The sequence below is a fragment of the Trachypithecus francoisi genome, unplaced genomic scaffold, assembly GCF_009764315.1.
Source record: "Trachypithecus francoisi isolate TF-2019V2 unplaced genomic scaffold, Tfra_2.0 Lachesis_group2, whole genome shotgun sequence".
NCBI lineage: Eukaryota > Metazoa > Chordata > Mammalia > Primates > Cercopithecidae > Trachypithecus > Trachypithecus francoisi.
The window spans coordinates 69126699-69144586 of NW_022681465.1; the positions used below are offsets into that span (position 1 = coordinate 69126699).

The 17888-nt window shown below is 41.7% G+C and overlaps 1 protein-coding gene across 4 annotated transcripts in view; it reads right to left on the reverse strand.

Annotated features, from left to right (window-relative positions):
- Positions 1-17344, reverse strand: part of AGXT2 (alanine--glyoxylate aminotransferase 2) — a 45642-nt gene extending 28298 nt beyond the window's left edge. For 2 of the 4 annotated variants that reach the window (XR_004429793.1, XM_033179340.1), the window contains exons 1-7: positions 16953-17344; positions 9726-9811; positions 8473-8657; positions 6094-6217; positions 4368-4462; positions 2615-2708; positions 1898-1991 (exon numbers count right to left, since the gene is read on the reverse strand). Coding sequence is in view for 3 of the 4 variants with exons in the window: in XM_033179340.1 (XP_033035231.1) it covers positions 1898-1991; positions 2615-2708; positions 4368-4462; positions 6094-6217; positions 8473-8657; positions 9726-9811; positions 16953-17040 (766 nt within the window). In the remaining variant the exon portion in view is untranslated. Of the gene's footprint in view, positions 1-1897; positions 1992-2614; positions 2709-4367; positions 4463-6093; positions 6218-8472; positions 8658-9725; positions 9812-14950; positions 15571-16952 lie in introns of those variants that run through there. The other 2 variants (XM_033179341.1, XM_033179342.1) reach the window with 2 other exon arrangements.
- Positions 17345-17888: the final 544 nt, after the last annotated feature.

Sequence of the window (17888 nt, forward strand, 5' to 3'; positions counted from 1 at the left end):
CTACTAGGCTCTGTGCTGGTGGTTTTGCAGTCAGACCAGGGTCTGGGAGGTGCATCAGACTGATTTTAGTTCTTGATGCCATACAGATACAATATTCAAATATGGCTTTACCAGGTATTGCTGTGGTCTGGTTTTCTCTACATATACTCTCTATGCCTTATCTCATGAAGTGCTGCGATGGTGTTGGCAGCAACCAGATATTGCTGTCTCTGTTTTACAAATGAGAAAACTGAAGCAAAAGGTGAAGCTTTTACTCATAGCCGAGCCATGCCAGAGCTGAGAGTGGAATCCATCTCTTGACTTCATGCAACTCCTCAGTCCTGGCCTGCAGGAAAGGAATGATTTTTCAGCTTGGGTTTATCTTGACAGCACATCAGTGTGGATGAGGATGGCTATAGGAATTGGGAGCACTGGTTTTGGAGTCAAAAGACCTGGGGTCAAATCTTAGCCCTCCAGTCTCCTCTCTATGAATCTGGCTTTCCTCATGTTTAAAGTGAAGAGTTTGATTTATAACTTTATGGCTTTACATTTCCTTCTGATTTTAAATTCCGTGAGCGTGACATCTTGTCTTGTTCCAGTACTTACTTTTTCATTCTTTTACCTCCATTTTGCTATTATGTCATCTGAATTTTAAGACGATGGTGAATTTTCTTCCTCTCAGAGCTGGTTTTTAAGACTTCTGTTTTGTATTTTTCCTCTCAACCCAGTGATTCATACTATTCCATTAAAAATCACTGGGCTGAAGCTTTTAGTTATTTCCTTCAGAACTACTAAGGAGCAGCTATTCAAAAGGTTGCGATGACAAATCGGAGGCAGGGCTTGTTGATTAGCAAGGAACAGATGATGTTTCCTGCCTCCTCGCCCTCCTGTTAAGTATAGGTAAAGAATGCAAATAAAAATGTGATTGATAAATGGAAGTTCTCCTTGTTAGAAAGCCTTTGAAATTTTTGCCAGGGTTGTCAGCAGCCTGAAGGAAGGGCAGCCTTGTGTTTTGTTTGACAGATGCTCTCATTTTGGCTGGCAGTCCCTGGAGAACTTTTTGACTAGAGTTTTGAGATTCCCAAAAGCATTATTTTCCCTCCATCCATTGGGATTGGTAAATAATCCCACCCATCTTGGTTTCTTGGAGTTTTTTTTTTTTTGACGGAATCTTGCCTTGCCACCTAGGCTGGAGTGCAGTGGTGTTATCTCAGCTCACTGCAACCTCTGCCTCCCAGGTTCAAGTGATTCTTGAACCTCAGCCTCCTGAGTAGCTGGGATTATAGGTGCACACCACCATGCCTGGCTAATTTTTGTATTTTTAGTAGAGACAGGGTTTCACCATGTTGGCCAGGCTGGTCTCAAACTCCCGACTTCAGGTGATCTACCCGCCTCGACCTCCCAAAGTGCTGGGATTATAGCCATGAGCTACACACCCCGCCGGGGCTTACTCTTTCATGCAGGCTAGAGTGCAGTGGCATAATCATGAATCACAGCAGCCTCAACTTCCTCAGCTCAAGTAATCCTCCCACCTCAGCCTCCCAAGTAGCTGGGACTACAGGCATGCCACCATGTCCAGCTTGTTTCATTTTAAAATTGACACCAGAGCTATTGCTATTATAATAGAGCTAATAGAATGCCTTGAATCGAGTACCAACTGATAGTCATTTTTTTAAGCTTGGCTCTGATAGCATGAGATGCTTTTCCTATATGGCCAGATGGTCTTAGAGTGAAGTGATAGCAGACATAAGTGTTGATTCAATGAGGAATAACTTGGTTACTTTCCAGTTTTGCTTCCTCTGTGTTTTCCCTTTTCCATGTTTTCAAATTCAATTGTTCCTTCAGGGATAGGTGTGCCTTTATTTGTGTCCTTTCCAACATCCAACCCTCCACTGGCCCCTCCCTTGCCCAGTCGGACCTGGTGCACAGCTGCACTTCCTGATTGTTTGCACTGGAGAATCTCGACAGTGGCTTCCTCCCCAAGGACCACGAAAAACATCTGGACACATTGTCTGCAAATGACAAAAGAAGGAGTGTGGCCAAACATGAACACGAGACAGCCCATTTAGGCCGTCATCAAGACAAGAGGGCTTCTTAGTTTTCTTCCCTCATTCTTCCCCCACTAAAGATGAAAACTGAATAATCTGCTTTGCAGAGATAATTTTTTCTTAGAAATCAGCTATGTGGGCACTCTAACAAGGAAACTGATTTCAATGTTAGCCTGGAAACAACTTGCTCAAGGGTGCAGTGGGTAAGGGCGTCTGAAAGAATAAGAATAATTAGGTATCTGATTCTGATGCTGAAAAGCTGGGTATAGTAAGTGGGAACAGAAGGTGACTACAGTGATGACTTCATAGAAATTTTGTGCATTCAAGATTCTCAGAGCTTTGCAGTTTACTTGATTTTATTTAAAAGCAAAATAAATTTAAAAACCCTGTCATTAATTATTACTCAGACTCGGAAGGCTTTTCTAATGGTGTCCTCAAGTGGTCTCCAATTCAATTAGGTCAAATTGAGCCCCTGATTAATGACAGGCTTTATGTTAGTTTCTAATCCTTATACCAGGGAAACCTGATCAACTACTTCACATACCCAGCAGTCTTTAAAGAAACAAGAGAAAAATCTCCAAACTCACTGGTTGGCAACCTGTCCCACCAGGGAGTTCCATCTTGTAGGCCCCTACATTTGTCAAACCAAGTGTGTAAGGACTGCTTCCATGGTAGGCTCCCCTGCAGAAAAGAAACAACAGGAGGATTGAGTCAAGTTCCTGGTCCACTGAGTAGGACAAAAGAGAAAATCCAGGAAGACCATGAAGATGAAATAGAATATAATTCACATCCACCTCTGATTTCTAAGAACACATCTAAGCCTACGTCAGGTGAATGTACTTAATAGTCTTTTCTAACTGTTGTTAGAAAACATAGATTTGAAACTGTGAAAGGAATTTTGGAGAACATTTGTCCAAGACGTCCAATCTTAGGACTTGCCCTACTCTATTACTCCATAGTAATGAGACTCATCTTTTAGCAACATACCAGAAATTATATGTTCAATGAATACCCGTCTTCGAAGTAGTCGCCTTGGGAAGCCAAATATTTTTTCCTGTGATATACCTGTTGTTCAATACCTTTAGGGACTTACACACCTTATAAATTACCTTATTCTCCATCTAAGAAACATAGGTTTTGTTTCTTTTGAACCTGAAACAGTTATGTTTAGTATAAATGCTCCTAATCATGAGTGTCAGCTTCAAATGAGTTTGAACAATTTCACATACCAAAATCACCTTTAAACAAGGATTTTGGACTATTAAGACTATTCAAAAGAATGGTTGTATTAGGTCGGTGCAAAAGTAATTGTGGTTTTTGCCATTACTTTTAATGGCAGAAATCTCAATCACTTTTGCACCGACCTAATATATCTTGAAAAAGGAGACACAATGTGTGTTGAACCCTGGTAGTACTGTGACTACTTAATACTTACCTGGGCATACACATTCTGGAATGTTATTTAGGTAATACATTAATCACAATTCTTTATTGCCATATTACTGATTCCTGTAATAACTGCATGTTCATTTGATATGGAATGTGCAGTATTGAATGTGCTATCATAAGGATTAAATAAAACCTTCTTTTGAATTCACACAGAAATTTTGACCAGATAGGTTAAAAATACCACTGTTTCTTTATTCCATCAACTTTTACCATAAGTCACTCCTATCTTTTACATTAACTTTCATGAGTCTGTTTAAATGTGCTGTGTACAATTACTCAAGGAAGGTAACTTGAGCAAAATGCTTAGTTTTCTATTATTTTTAGTGCTAATATAGCCATGAAGGGTTTATTAATTAATCTGTTATCAGTGCTCAAAAGTCACTGGAAGAAGCAGAAATATACAGGGTTATATGTGCATCCTCTGAACTTAAGGAGAAAAAAGGGTGAAAAACGGGTACAGCTAGCACTATGAAATAAGCAGACAGCTCCTTATCATAAGCAGAAATTAAAACGGGCCAGTATTTTTTCGTAGAGCCTTGATCTAAGGTGGGGAACAGTCCTTTACTGCATGATATATGGTGCGGTCCCTGCCACATCTTCAAAGTTAAAAAACTGTCAAGTGGGTTTCTCTTTAATTCCACAGGAGGATCTATGACATAATGAGGACTTCAAGCTGTTTGTGACCAGTTGGGGCCACCTCTCTTGTAGAAGGCTAACTTGAATGCAGTTATTCTGTTATAAAATTCAATTGACCAATCCTTCCTTAAAACTTAACAATTAGAAAAATATTCCAAGAAAACCTCTCTCCCACTCCATGCTAATGTAAAGATACACATTAAGAATGGGGGTAAGTCAGTGTTCCTAAAGTTGAATATTCCAAGTTGTGATTACCTGAAAGAAATGATGTCTATGTTGTTTGAGTGCGCCCTGGCCATCAGCATGGCCAGCTCATTGGCTTCTGAGCCACTGTTCACCAAGAAAATGACCTAGAGAGGAAAGGAAGACATGTGGCCTCATAATTTATTTCCTTATTACCCATTCATTTAAAATTGCTAAAGGGCACGTGTCCAGCCCCTGAGTATTAAGGAGAGTTCCCTTCATATGAGCTCAGATTACCCAGCAGTTCCACCATTTAACCACCATATGGATTCCATAGCCCTTCCTCCAGTAGCCGCTAAGTGCTAGACGTACAAAAATGGCTAAGAGATTGTCTCTGCTGTGGAACATTCCGGGCTTTCATTGGCTTTATTTGATAGTCTGCAAAATGCCAAGAGAGGAGACTTGCTGAGGGGCACACAGCAGTGAGTAGCTGATAGATTCAAAGATTGGGTTTCTTGGCTCCTGACCCTAACCCACTCACCTGATTCTAAAGGCTTGGAACAAGACAGGACCTCTGACCCTGCAACTCCAGGGGTTGTCCCAGCCTGACTGTGCTGTGTGTGTGAATGTTGAAAGAACAAGTGAACAAGCCGGGTGTGGTGGCTCAGGCCTATAATCCCAGCATTCTGGGAGGTTGAGGCGGGCAGATCACTTGAGGTCAGGAGTTTGAGACCAGCCTGGCCAGCATGGTGAAACCCCATCTCTAGTAAAAATACAAAAATTAGCCAGGTGTGGTGGCGGGCACCTGTAATCCCAGCTACTTGGGAGGCTGAGGCAGGAGAATCGCTTGAACCTGGGAGGCAGAGGTTGCAGTGAGCCGAGATTGCACTATTGCACTCCAGCCTGGGTGACAGAATGAGATTCTGTCTCAAAAAAAAAAAAAAAGAGAAAAAACAAGTAAACAAAAAGTGCAGCTCAGCCTGGACGAAAGAACGGGGAGAAGGAAAGTGAATTGTGCCCTCCAGACTCAGGGACTGGAAGACATGTGTTTGTGACTCTGCTGACTCTCTGCTTCTGCTCTTCCATGAACATCTGGGGCTAAACTGAGGTTGCAGTTCTTCCAAGTTTCTTCATCTACTCTAGGTAATGTAGACAACATGGTAAAATAATAATAGCTAACACTCGAGACTAAGTGCTGTTCTAGGTTCTTCATATGTATTAACTCATTTAATGCCTAAATGCAAATCTTGGCCAACATTTTAACGTCTCAGTTCAGTTTAACATATCAGTCATTTCAGATGCAGAAAAACAGCTCATGTAGAAAAAAATATCTAAGTGTGTTTTAGACCAAATGAACCAAATAGCATTTATTAAAAATGGTTTCACTCTTTGTAAAAGAAATGCAAATAACTTTGCAGAAAGGCTAAGGAGCAATGAGATAAAAACCTCTTGAGGACATAGATGAGAACATCAGCAGGCCTATGGCTCCTGGGAAATGATTTCTGCGAAGATATGGTGAGGAGAGCAACCAAAGAGAGACAGAGGCTCAGAGGTGACACAAGGGAACACTGGCTTGTTTCACCAGCAATTCATAAATTCCCTTCTGTCTGATTGCTTTCAGATGTAGCTATCAGATCACCACTACAGATGTTCAATGCACAGACTAAATTCCCTGCCCATGTTCCTGCTTCCTAGGGCAGCTCCCCTAGAATCATAAGACTCCTGTCCCTTTGAGCCGGGAGTATCGTACCTTTTTTTCTCCCCATAAAATTCAGCTCCTGTAGGAAGAACATTGTACCTTAAGAGGCTCAGGAAGAAGTGCGGCAAGCTTCTCTGCATATTCATGCATTGGAGGGTGGAAGAAGACAGTGCTTGTATGCCACAGGCGGCCGAGTTGCTTTTGTGCCACTGCGTTCACCTTCCTGGATAAGCAGTAGAGCAGTTACCTGCACTGTGTGTCACGCCCCTCCTTCACACACACTGGTCATTGGACCCGAACGTACTGTTTTTTCTCAAAGCATTTCAAGAGGCAGATTTTATCTACATGTGAGAATAAACTCCTTTAACCACTACAGGTGTCCAGAAATGGGATGTGTTGCCTCAAAAGATAATGAATTCCTCTCCAAGAGCAGGGTTCAAAAGAAGGCTCAATGATTACAGGGATTTTAGAACAGAAATACCTAGTTTAAGAGGAAGTTTGGGTTTAGAATTTCTTCTAACTATGCGTTCTTATTAGCCATCCTTTGAAGAGTTTGGAAAAAGAGATGACTAGTTGTAAGCCTGAGTCCTTTCCATTTTGTTTTTCTAAAGAAGAATAGATTCATCAAGCACATGTATGCAAGATCAATAGTTCTTCCCTCCCTCCCTTCCTTCCTCTCTTTCTCCCTTCCTCCCCTCCTTCTTTCTTTCTTAAGGGATGGGTTCTCACTATGTTGCCTAGGCTGGAGTATGGTGGCTATTCACAGGCACAATCATAGTGCACTGCAATCTCCAATTCCTGGGCTCAAGAGATCCTCCTGTCTCAACCTCCCAAGTCGCTGGGACTACAGGTGCATGCTACCATGTCCTACTAAGATTAACAGTTTTTCTGCAGGGAGTTTCTAATATCTGAGTCTGAACAGTGGTTAGTGTGGATGAACATTTTGTAACTATAAAGCCACATTCTTTGAAGGATTGGGCCAACTTTACAGGATTAGAAGTTTCATACTGAGAGATAATAGGGACTAAGGATGATAGGTTTGTGGAACCTGACTTAGCTTTGAAAACACACGCCAAGGTGTCTGAACTTGCAGTAAAGGACATTAATTGCTAAAGTTTGTTACATACCAATTTTATTTGTTATTAATATCTTTCACATCAGAAAAAGTCAATCCAGTGGGTAAATATTTTGAGAAATTATACAGATGTCTTTACTGTAGGACATTTAGTACCTATAAGAAATAGACTAGTGTACACTGTTTCTCTTCAGAAAGGAGAAATAGTTTAAAGTGTTTCCCAAACTTATTTTCTCATGGGACCCTTTTCCATGGAAACTCCTGTGATCAATGTTCCATGAAACTCACTTTAGAAAATTGTGGAGTATCAGTAAATTCTTGAAAAGAAGAGACACTTGACAAAAACATTATTTAGTAAAATAAATGAAAGTCACAGGAGGGGTAAAAAAGATGGCTTCCCATTTCCAGGGAAGACTGTCAATGTTATTGGGAAGATTCAATGAGAATGTTTGAACTCATTTTCTATTCCATTTTCTCTACTTCTTTTGTGTATGTTTGTCATATGTTTGAAATTGCATCTGACATTTATTTTGGATACTTCTCGTGGCTTTGCACGGGACTAGGGCCTCCTGATCATGAAAGAAGGTAGGAGAAGTGAAGGGGAGGAAAAGATGAGGGCTGGAACCCTGAGGCACACTCACTTCTTACCTCCTGACAGCTGTGTGAGGGGGGACTCTTGGCCTCCTGCTTTGACAGAAGGTCCCACCCCTATTCAGTTTGTTTTAGACTTGCTGCTTTATTGCTTTCCCCTAACTTAGTGTGAGGTTGCATTGGTCAGATTATTAAAGGAAAGAGAGAACAGACATGAAATGAGAGCACTGTATGGAAACCAAGAGTGTTCCAAGGGTATCTGTGTGGGCGAGTGTACCGTCATCACTGCAGATAATCTCTAGATTAATTGATCCATACATTTCCAGGTAAATTTCCAGCTAGAATTGCATATGTCTCTTATCATTCTTCTCTTCCTCTTCCATCTCTCAGAGGCCATGAAAAAGATTCCCCATGCTAGAAGCTATTTCTCATCTCTCATCATCCCTCGCCTGACAAGCCTTTCGTGTGTTTCTCTGAGAGCTGCCTGCCTTTCCCTTCCCTTCCTTTCCCTGAATGCACCCCTCTCTTTGGAAAGCTGTTGCTAATGAGAAACACACACAGCAAGACTCCAGTCACGTGGTACATGCCACACTACATGTGACATGAGAATAACAAAATCTTGCATTGTCAAGAAGAGGAAAAGTAGTGTGTCAAGATTTTGTACTCAGGAAATAGAAGGGAGTATGTCAGCCACAATCTGTCGTAGATATTTTTTAACTGAGATAAGCAAATCAAGAGTTCGGAATCACTAGCATAGTTGTTTTCCATGCATTCTTTTGCAACAAAAATCCCCAGATTTTAAGGATACTCACGGGTGGCAGTGGCCAACACTGACAGTAACAATCCCGGAAAAGAAATCCAGGTATCTGTTTCCCTCAGCATCAAAGAGCCACTCCATGTGCCCCTGGTGGAGCAGCAGCGGTTTCTGGAAATATGCCGTCACCACAGGAGAAAGGTGTTCTTTGTGGATTTCCAGGACACGGTTGTAGCCAAGAGACTGTAGATAAACAAGATTTAAACTCGCACACTTCTTAGAAGGTCAATGGCAGTCAATCTATGAGTAATAGTGCCCAGTTTCTCTAGTGGATGGAGCAGAGGGCTGCTAGCCTGTAGAGGCTCAAAAGTGGGTGTACTTACCCAATATCATCCTTGTAAGAAATTAAAGCCTTTTCTTTTAAGGAGGTGAATTATTATTTGTAGGCTTTCAATCTCTTTCTAGAAAAGGGCTGGAATTTCTACCTATCAATGAAAAGCCTTGGCTTTGAGTTGATTTTAACTACGAAAAAAATAGACTTTGGAAGTAAATGTCTGAACTAATAAGCAATTACTCTGAACTAATGAGTCATTTTTGTTGTGGTAGTGTTTTAAAAAATAAAAATACAATGAAGTGCTAGTCATGTCTGTATCTTTAATTATAAAATATCTCTCCTGTATTTCTCTTCTTTGAGGATCCCTCATGAGTACCTATTGATTCTACAATTTCTAACCTGTAAGTATCATGTAGAATAAAGGAGTTGCTGTGTGTGTGTGTGCATGCACATGTGCATGCATGAGAGAGAGAGAGAGAAAGAAAGAAAGAAAGAAACAGAAAGAAAGAAAGAGAGAGAAAGTGAGAGAGAAAATGCCAGCTCAATCTTTATTAGCCTGAGAACAAAAATATAACTATAATTTTGGCTGGAGGGCTCAGGAAGGTCAGATGGCCACATGAGTCAGTTAAAACAGGAGCAACATTTACTTTAAAGCCAATGTGTGCCATCACATTTGTGATGTGTGTGTATCTCCCTGCAATACATATATTAATTATCATGTATAGTGTGTTTCTTGTACTCTCTTTCTTTGCCTCTGTCTCTGTCTCTATCTCTCACACACGGACACCAATTTATATACTAACATTAAGGGAGTAAGAGGGTTCCAGATGCTTCCAATGACTTAGAGGTACAATATCGGGAATGAGATAGTTTAGTGGCAAGCAGGGCTATTTTTGTGTCATTCTTAAGGAAACAATCAATGGAGACCTCCCCAGAGAAACTACCTCTTTGAGTGTTCTGAAAGCCCTGAATCTTACCTGGTATCTTTCAGGCATGAAGTCACATGAAGGCATTCTGGGCCTTGTATGAAGACTGAGCTTGGTTACTGATGTCCAGGAAGCACCTACCGAAAGTGAAGTGAGTTAGAATCCTCAACTAAGCATGACATAGGTCTGTTGGTGAAAGTCACCTATAGTTATCCAAATAAAACTGCTTAGACAATTTTGTTTATTTCTTAGTTAAAAAGTCATGTAAATCAGCTTTTAGTTTGGATTTAAAAACTGAGTATCTCAATAATGAGTTTTCTGGAGGAAAAAAAAGGTAGTTCTTCTCAAATCTAGTCTGGAAAAACAATCTACTGCAGTCTCTCACAAGCTTGGGAAGCTCAGTTTAGGTAAACTGCCCGTGTTACCCTCACCATGTTGATTCTCTCATCAGTAGGCAAAACTTCTGCCAGTGTAATGTGTTGTTGGAGTCCATCCTCTGTTAATAGAGGTGCTTTTTAGGCTTCAAGCTGCCTAGTGCCGGAATTCTAGTGTTTAGTCAGTGCCTGGTACCTGGTTAGCTGTCAGTACACATGGAATTAATGACTGTTGACTATTCTTGTAGGGAATGAGGAGAAGCAGGTGTTAGACAATAAACTAGACTAATAAACACAGGCAAATAGACCCAGAAGACAAAACCTCCCCCATTCAAAAAACAAACAAACAAACAAAAAATGGCTACCAACAAAAGACTGTGACAAAACAAGGATAAGCTGAACCAGATTCATTAAATATTTGGAGCTAGGAGGGACCTTACATTTGTGTGTGTGAGTGTGTGTGTGTGTCAAAATGCATACTTTATAGATAAGGAAACCAGCGTAAAGTGGTAAATTAATCTGTTCAAGGCTATCAAGCTAGTTAGGTGAAGAACGAGAACAAAATTCCTCTGACTTCTAGCCCAGGAGTCTGTTTTGCTCATTCCTCAGCCATTTCCACCCTTCCCTGACAGCACAGATTTTGGCCGCTCTGCAGCAGTGGGATGGAATAATGGAATCAGAACGTTAGAGCTGGAAGAGGTTTCTAGAGAACTTATAAGTACTCCTAGGAAAGATGCTCCTAATTTTGAAGAGTAAAGGTCAACATTAAGATAGTTTTACAGGTGGAGAGAGCTGAGGAAATTATGTCTCTTTCTCAGCATGAAGGTTTGAATGCAAGAAAGAAATGTTAGTATTTTGTGTGGCTATGAAGTCACAGTCCTGAGAAACATAATGAACAATTGTGTTTTTAAATGAAGATGGAAAGTAACAGCTCTGAATATATCTTCTTTCAAAGAGATTCCATTCACTTTTCTGCTCTAAGTAATCACTAATGTCATTAGTTTGCTCTTACTTTAAAAGCAAGTGACTTTTGATTTTCATGCATAGAAAGGACCAAAAAATTTGATAGCTTCAGTTTTCTGAGAATTTCACCTTTTAAAAAGCTTTTCATTGTGTCTCTCTGCATTAGTTATGCTTCTGAGATGGAACAAAACTTCTGAGTGTTTCTAAGAATTCAAAAATCCTTTCGTTTCTTTAGTCTCATTTTTCTGTCTGCAAAATTGGAGTTGCCCATTGAGGAGGTTGTAGGCTCTCTTGACTCCAAGGTTATAGGATTTACAAAAGTAGGCTAGAGGGGGAAGGGAGTTGGAGAGAAAGACTTGATAAAGAAAAGCTTGAATTTTAAACAGTCAAGGCAGGTTTATTTATTCATTTATTCACAGAAGTGATAAGCATATGATGGTGGAGTGAGGGCTTCAAATGAAATACATGAAATTCTGCAAGGAAGAAAGAAGAGGAAGAAAGAGAAGAAGGCAGAAAGGAAGAAGAAAGAGGAAGGAAGAAATAGACAGAGAGTAACGAGCAAGTAGGAGAAATATAATAGGGGTCAGTAAGTGAAATAAATCTGGATAATACCTCCAAATCTATTGACTGTCATATCACCCCTCTTAATAAATAACTAAAACTCAAAAATAATAGTAATAATGTTGATATTTGATGGACAGAAAGAAATAAAACTGCTTTAGTTTTTATTATTTTCCAGAAAAAAATTAAAATCTAATTATCTAGATAATTGCATGCATTCTTTATTCAAAATAGCCTGGGTTTTGAGGATGATGTAAGAGTTGAGTGTTCATAAAGCTTTTTGGGGGCTCCTGGAGATTGTGTATGTGTGTATATGCATATGCATACCTATATGTGTGTGTGTGTGTGTGTGTGAGAAAGAGAGAGAGATGGAGGTAGAGGGGAAGGAATGAATGAGATTAGGATTAATAAAACTATATCCAAGGTCTATTTGTGAATAGGTATTTGTTTTGTTTTGTCTCATTGTTTTAACTAATCTGATAGTATCTTTTTAGGCTAAACAGATGACAGCTAATGATTTTCATCCAATTCACCAATTTTCACTTCAATTCACATGAGCAACTCAAGACATTGAAAGATGGAATTCAATTTGGAGAACAGCATCGCTTTTGCATAATAAATGCCAAATGGGTAACTAGCAAGCTTTCATTTCCCAGCTGCCTAATTCTCAGAGTTCTATAGCTTACAGGTCACCGTAACTTTGTTTTCTTTCCCCAAAATCATGATGTCAAAAGACAAAAACTGTTGGGCAAAGTAAGTGAGAAAAATCAATCTTTTTTGGCATTTGGAAACTCTTGGGAAAATTCTCTTTGTAATGATAAAGAGTTTTTCAGTATTCACAACCAGTTTTCAGCCCAGAGGGAGTATTTATTAAGGGCTTCCTCACCCTTTAAAATGAAAAAAAGATTCTAAAATATTTGAAAATATGCAGTGGACACAGTGTGATTTATTAAAATGCTAATTATTATTATTATTATTGAGCCAGAGTCTGGCTCTGTTGCCCAATGCTCATATAATGTGTTAAAATAACGACATGCTATCTCAGCTGCAATAATTTTAAAAATCAAAAGAAAGCATTCAAAATAAAGTATGGCTTTAATTTACAGATGCCCAGGGATGATTTCTTTTTTTTCCTTTTTTGAGACAAGGTCTCCGTCTGTCAAACAGGCTGGAGTACAGTGCTGTGATCGTGGCTTACTGTAGCCTCGACATCCCAGACTCAAACAATTCTCCCACCTCAGCCTCTTGAGTAGCTGGAACCATAAGCACATGCCACCATGCCCAGCTATTTTCCTTTTTCTACTTTTAATAGACATGGGGTCTTACATGGAGTGCAGTGGTGGGATCTCTGCTCATTGCAACTTGTACCTCCCAGGCTCAAGCAGTCCTCCTGTCTCAGCCTCCCTAGTAGCTAGAACCACAGGTGCATGCCACCACACCCGGCTAATGTTTTGTATTTTTAGTAGAGATCGGGTTTCCAGGTTGCTCAGGCTGGTCTTGAACTCCTGAGCTCAAGTCATCTGTCTGCCTTGACCTCCGGAAATGTTGTGATTACAGGCATGAACCACTGAGCCTGGCCCCAAATGCCAATTGTATCTCATTTCTGTATAGCATCTTAGGTAACTTAAAAGAAACCTGTCACATTTGGTATCTCATTTAATACTTAGGATAGCCAATGAGTTAGGAAAGGAAGATTTCATCCTGCATCCACCTTAGAGTGGAGTCAGTGACAGATGGAATTTGAGGCCTTGGCAGTTTTGAAGTCCCTCACTAATGTCGAGGGTTTGAGACACCGCCTCCCATGGAGGCCTGCTGAAGCTGTGTTGGTGTTTGGATGCCTGAGTGACAGTGTCTGGTCAGCAGAGAAACTTTTTCTCCTCTGCTTCCCTGTCCTGGAGCTGCCAGCTTGGAGACTCCAGAGTGATCCTTTTTCCTTCACTCATGGGACTGCAGTCTGCAGGACACTGCCGAGGACCCTCGCCATTGCTGTTCGGTATTATTCAGCTCAGGACGTGATCTCTCGCAGCCCTCTCTGTGGAGGTCCCCTCTGTCCCATGCATGCTCTGGGTGAAAGGATGACAGCGATGAATGTCAGGTGCCTGCATCCGCCCCAGCAAAGCTGCTAAGAGGCGGTTCCTACCAGAATTTACTCTACTTCTGCCTGGCCTTCCTTGGCTTCTTTGCGTGTGGGGTCCTGTCCACCTCCTCAGCCTCCTGTTGATTATTTCAGCCGCCTTCTCTCCCTGCCTCCATTCCTTCATACCCTTCCAGTATATGCCCTTTTGCTGAAGCCAAACAGGGGCAGTTGTGTCTGTGCACAAGCAAGAGCGCTGCTCGATTCCTGATTCTGAGGTGAGTGGGTCTTCCTTCTGCATGTTTGGGAGTAGTCTCTGTGATCACCCTTCCTGGCCCTTGGCATGTGTTAAATCAGTTCTGACTGTGGCAAGGCTGCCTGGAGGGGTGCACATGGGAGGCCCCCCTTTAGGGCAAATTTTAAATGTTTTCTTAAAATAGCCTTGGCAGGAATGGAGAAACATCTCAGCTGGAAATGGATTACTTTTTGTGCCCCCCTTCCTTTGTGGGAGAGCAGGCATATATTAGGAAATTGCCACAGGGAGCACATACCCCAGCCACCTGCAAATGTTATACATTTCACAGTCATTAGCTAATGGTAGGAAAGAATGCCCCACTGAGATATTTCTCCACACTTTTGTACTGAAAGCAAATTGCTTCCATAACTTTGCATACACTTGGCCCAAAGTGATTGCGCATATCAAAGCGTAAACAAGGCTGAACATTTTAGGCATATGGATATTGTATAGTAACTATGTAGATACTATACAAGAATTGTGACTTATGGCCGGGCGCGGTGGCTCAAGCCTGTAATCCCAGCACTTTGGGAGGCCGAGACGGGCGGATCACGAGGTCAGGAGATCGAGACCATCCTGGCTAACACGGTGAAACCCCGTCTCTACTAAAAATACAAAAAGCTAGCCGGGCGAGGTGGCGGGCGCCTGTAGTCCCAGCTACTCCGGAGGCTGAGGCAGGAGAATGGTGTAAACCCGGGAGGCGGAGCTTGCAGTGAGCTGAGATCCGGCCACTGCACTCCAGCCTGGGAGACAGAGCGAGACTCCGTCACAAAAAAAAAAAAAAAAAAAAAAAAAAAAAAAAAAGAATTGTGACTTATTTGTTTTTGCATATATAACAACACTTGAAACATGGTAATCTCCTTACCACAGCCCCTTCCCTTCCCACCTCCCCCATTATATTTTTCTATTCCCTTTCCAGATTTGGTTTTATTCATGGTATGCTTCTCTACTGGATACATACATAAATACATACATACACACACATATATATATTTACGTATTTACTTACTCATTTATGTCCATCTCCTTCCTGAAATAGAGGGCAGGAGCTTTTTCTTGCCTATTGTGGCTAAGTCTCCAGCACTGGTGCATAATAGATGCTCATATATTTTGCCTGAATGTATATTTTGCATGTAGCAGGTGCTCCCAAAGTGTATGTTCAGTGAGTGTGTGTTTGGATGAACAAGCACAAGCAAGCATAGACCTAGGTAGAGTAGGTAAGAAAGTAGACATAAAAGTCCCAAAGGTTTTTGCAAGGCCAGGTAATGAGGATGGCATTCAGTCTAGGTGGTGTGTTTTCTAAGACTGCTCCTTCGTAGTGTCCTTGCTGGGCCTATGGTAAGGCATCCCCAATGAGTTGATCAAGATCTCTAGGTACTAGGACTCACCTGCCCTGTCTAGGTTATCTGCTGCTCCACTGTGCAGCTACACAATGCTCAGAGGTTGGGGTAGGAAAGGGGAGAGGGCAGCCTAGGGCATTTCTCTTGCTAGGTCAGCAGCTGGTACTTTCAGCATAATTTCCTCCTCACTGAGCATAAGACTGGGTATAATTTTACCTGCTTCTGAGAAAACGTTGGAGTTAAGTGATGTTCTGGCAAAAAACTCATGACCAAGGGAAAAGAGCAGTCCAAACAGGACTGGAAGACTGGGGGAGGATAGACAGGGCCTGGTAGAATCTCTCCGAGTTTGGAGTCAGATAGGCCTGGCTGGGAATCCCAAGTTGTCACTTACATTTTTCTGCCTTTGACCACATTTCTTAGATATTCCTTATTACCCTGTCTCCTCATCTGTGGAATGAGATAATAGTACTCACTAACAAGTTTGGTTGAAGATAAAAGGACATAATGCATTGAAAGCATCATGCATGTATCAAGTTTCAAAAAATTGCAGTTTTCAGGAGGAAGAAAGCAAAGAGGAGAGGAAGGAAGGAGGGTAAAAGGGAAAGATGAGGAGAGAATGAAGACAAAGTCGGTCACAATGGGGAATGGAAAATGGTCCCCATACCTGTTTAGGGCCTGTGAAGCACAGGCACATAAACGTACAGACAGCTGCTTAATCTCATGTTTGCATGAGGGAATTTGCTGGGGAGGAGGTGGGGCTTTCGTGAAACAAGATCCATGTGAAAATCACAGGCACCTAGGATATCACTCATAAAGCCAGCAATGTCTGGTTACCCCACATCTCCCCATATTTCCTGTTCCTGCTGCAGAGAGGAGAGTTTGAGTGGATGGGGAGGGCCTGGGGTCAAGTCCTGGCTTGGATGACTCTGGGTAAATCACAGCATTTGTTGGTAATTGAGACAATGGTCTCACTTCCTAGAGGCATGATGAAAATTCATGCAGATGCTTTATGTTTTTTAAAATAGTCATCCTAGCCAGGTGCAGTGGCTCAGGCCTGCAATCCGAGCACTTTGAAAGGCTGAAGTGAGAGGATTGCTTGAGCCCAGGAGTTCAAGATCAGCTCGGGCAACACAGTAAAACCCCATGTCTACAAAAAGTTAAAAAAGAAAAATAGCTAGGCATGGTGGCATGTGCCTATAGTTCCAGCTACCCAGGAGGCTGAGGTGGGAGAATTATTTGAGTCCGGGGTGTCGAGGCTGCAGTGAACCATGATCACACCACTGTACTCCAACCTACGTGACAGAGGGAGACCCTGTCTCAAAAAAGAAAAAGTAGAAATCATCCTTGGGCATCTGTAAGTTGAAGTCACACTTTATTTTGAATTGCTTTCCTTTGGTTCTTAAAAATATTGCAGCTGAGATATGTCATTATGTTGAAATTAAGCATAGTTGGGTTTTATTATCCATGAATTTCATTTCAAAATAAAAGGGAGCATCACAAAATATTGGCTATGAAAATGGGGCATCGCCTCAGGGTGAGAACCTGTGTGCCTCATCTCTAAGACCTCATCCAGGTCTACCATTCCAGAATCCCAGGCAGCAGCCTTCAGAGCTCAAGTCTTCCCCTCTCACTGTTCCTCAACTGACCCATGTCCCCCTGGTTTCCACTTACGGCTCAGGAAAGGATGCATCTCAAGGATCCTGGGAGCGGAGGTGACCAGGCACAAGGGTCTCAGCAAATGTCTCCAAACTAGAGTCATCTCTCCCACTCAGGAAGCAAACCCCCATGGAAGTAGGTTGGAGATCGGGCTCTAACTGCTCACTATCCTTGCTGGACTTTGAGATTAAGATGGGGAGGAGGCGCTAAAAGGGGAATCCTGGAGTGGTAACTGCCCATGGCTTCAGGCAAGCCCCAGAGCTCTCTATTGCTAGTAACAGTGCCTTCAAGGGGGGAGAAAAAGAGAGTGAGGAAAAGCGGTAGAGAGAGAGTGAAAGTAGGAGGGAGAGAGAGAAGAGGAGAGAAAAGAAAGGAAAAGAAGAGAACAGAAAGGAAGAGGAAAGAAAGCAGGCAGATAAAGCAAAGGTCATCTGACGAGTTCTGTTAGCTTAGTATTCCATCAGGGTTTCATCCAGGTACACTTTTCTCTGCAGGAGGGTTGTGCTGGGTGTAGGAGAAGGATCAGGACATAGTTGAAGGGGTCAGAGACTGAGAAATGAGAGATGTGACTAAGAGAGTAAAAAGGAGGATATGCATGAAGTGAATGAACAAATAAATTGGTTTTGGGGGTCTTAGAGAAAGAGAAGAAAACAATGGGGAAGGAGCCATTCCAAAGAAATCAGAGAGTACCAAATAACTAGGTAAGGTTCTGGACAGCTGTGGATCCTCTTATGTGTCTGAGGAAGGCAAAAGGTTGAGAGCTGAGGAGTTAGTGTGCCTTATTTTCATTATTTCTTAAATTCTCATTTATCCCACTCTAGCCTCCCCTTACCTTCAATCCCCATAAGCAACTATTTAGCGTGTTTACATATATCCTTTTCTTGGCACGCATTCTTGTAGAATGTGTATCGTTTAGGGTGAATGCAGTTTTAATTTATGTCAATATGTGTA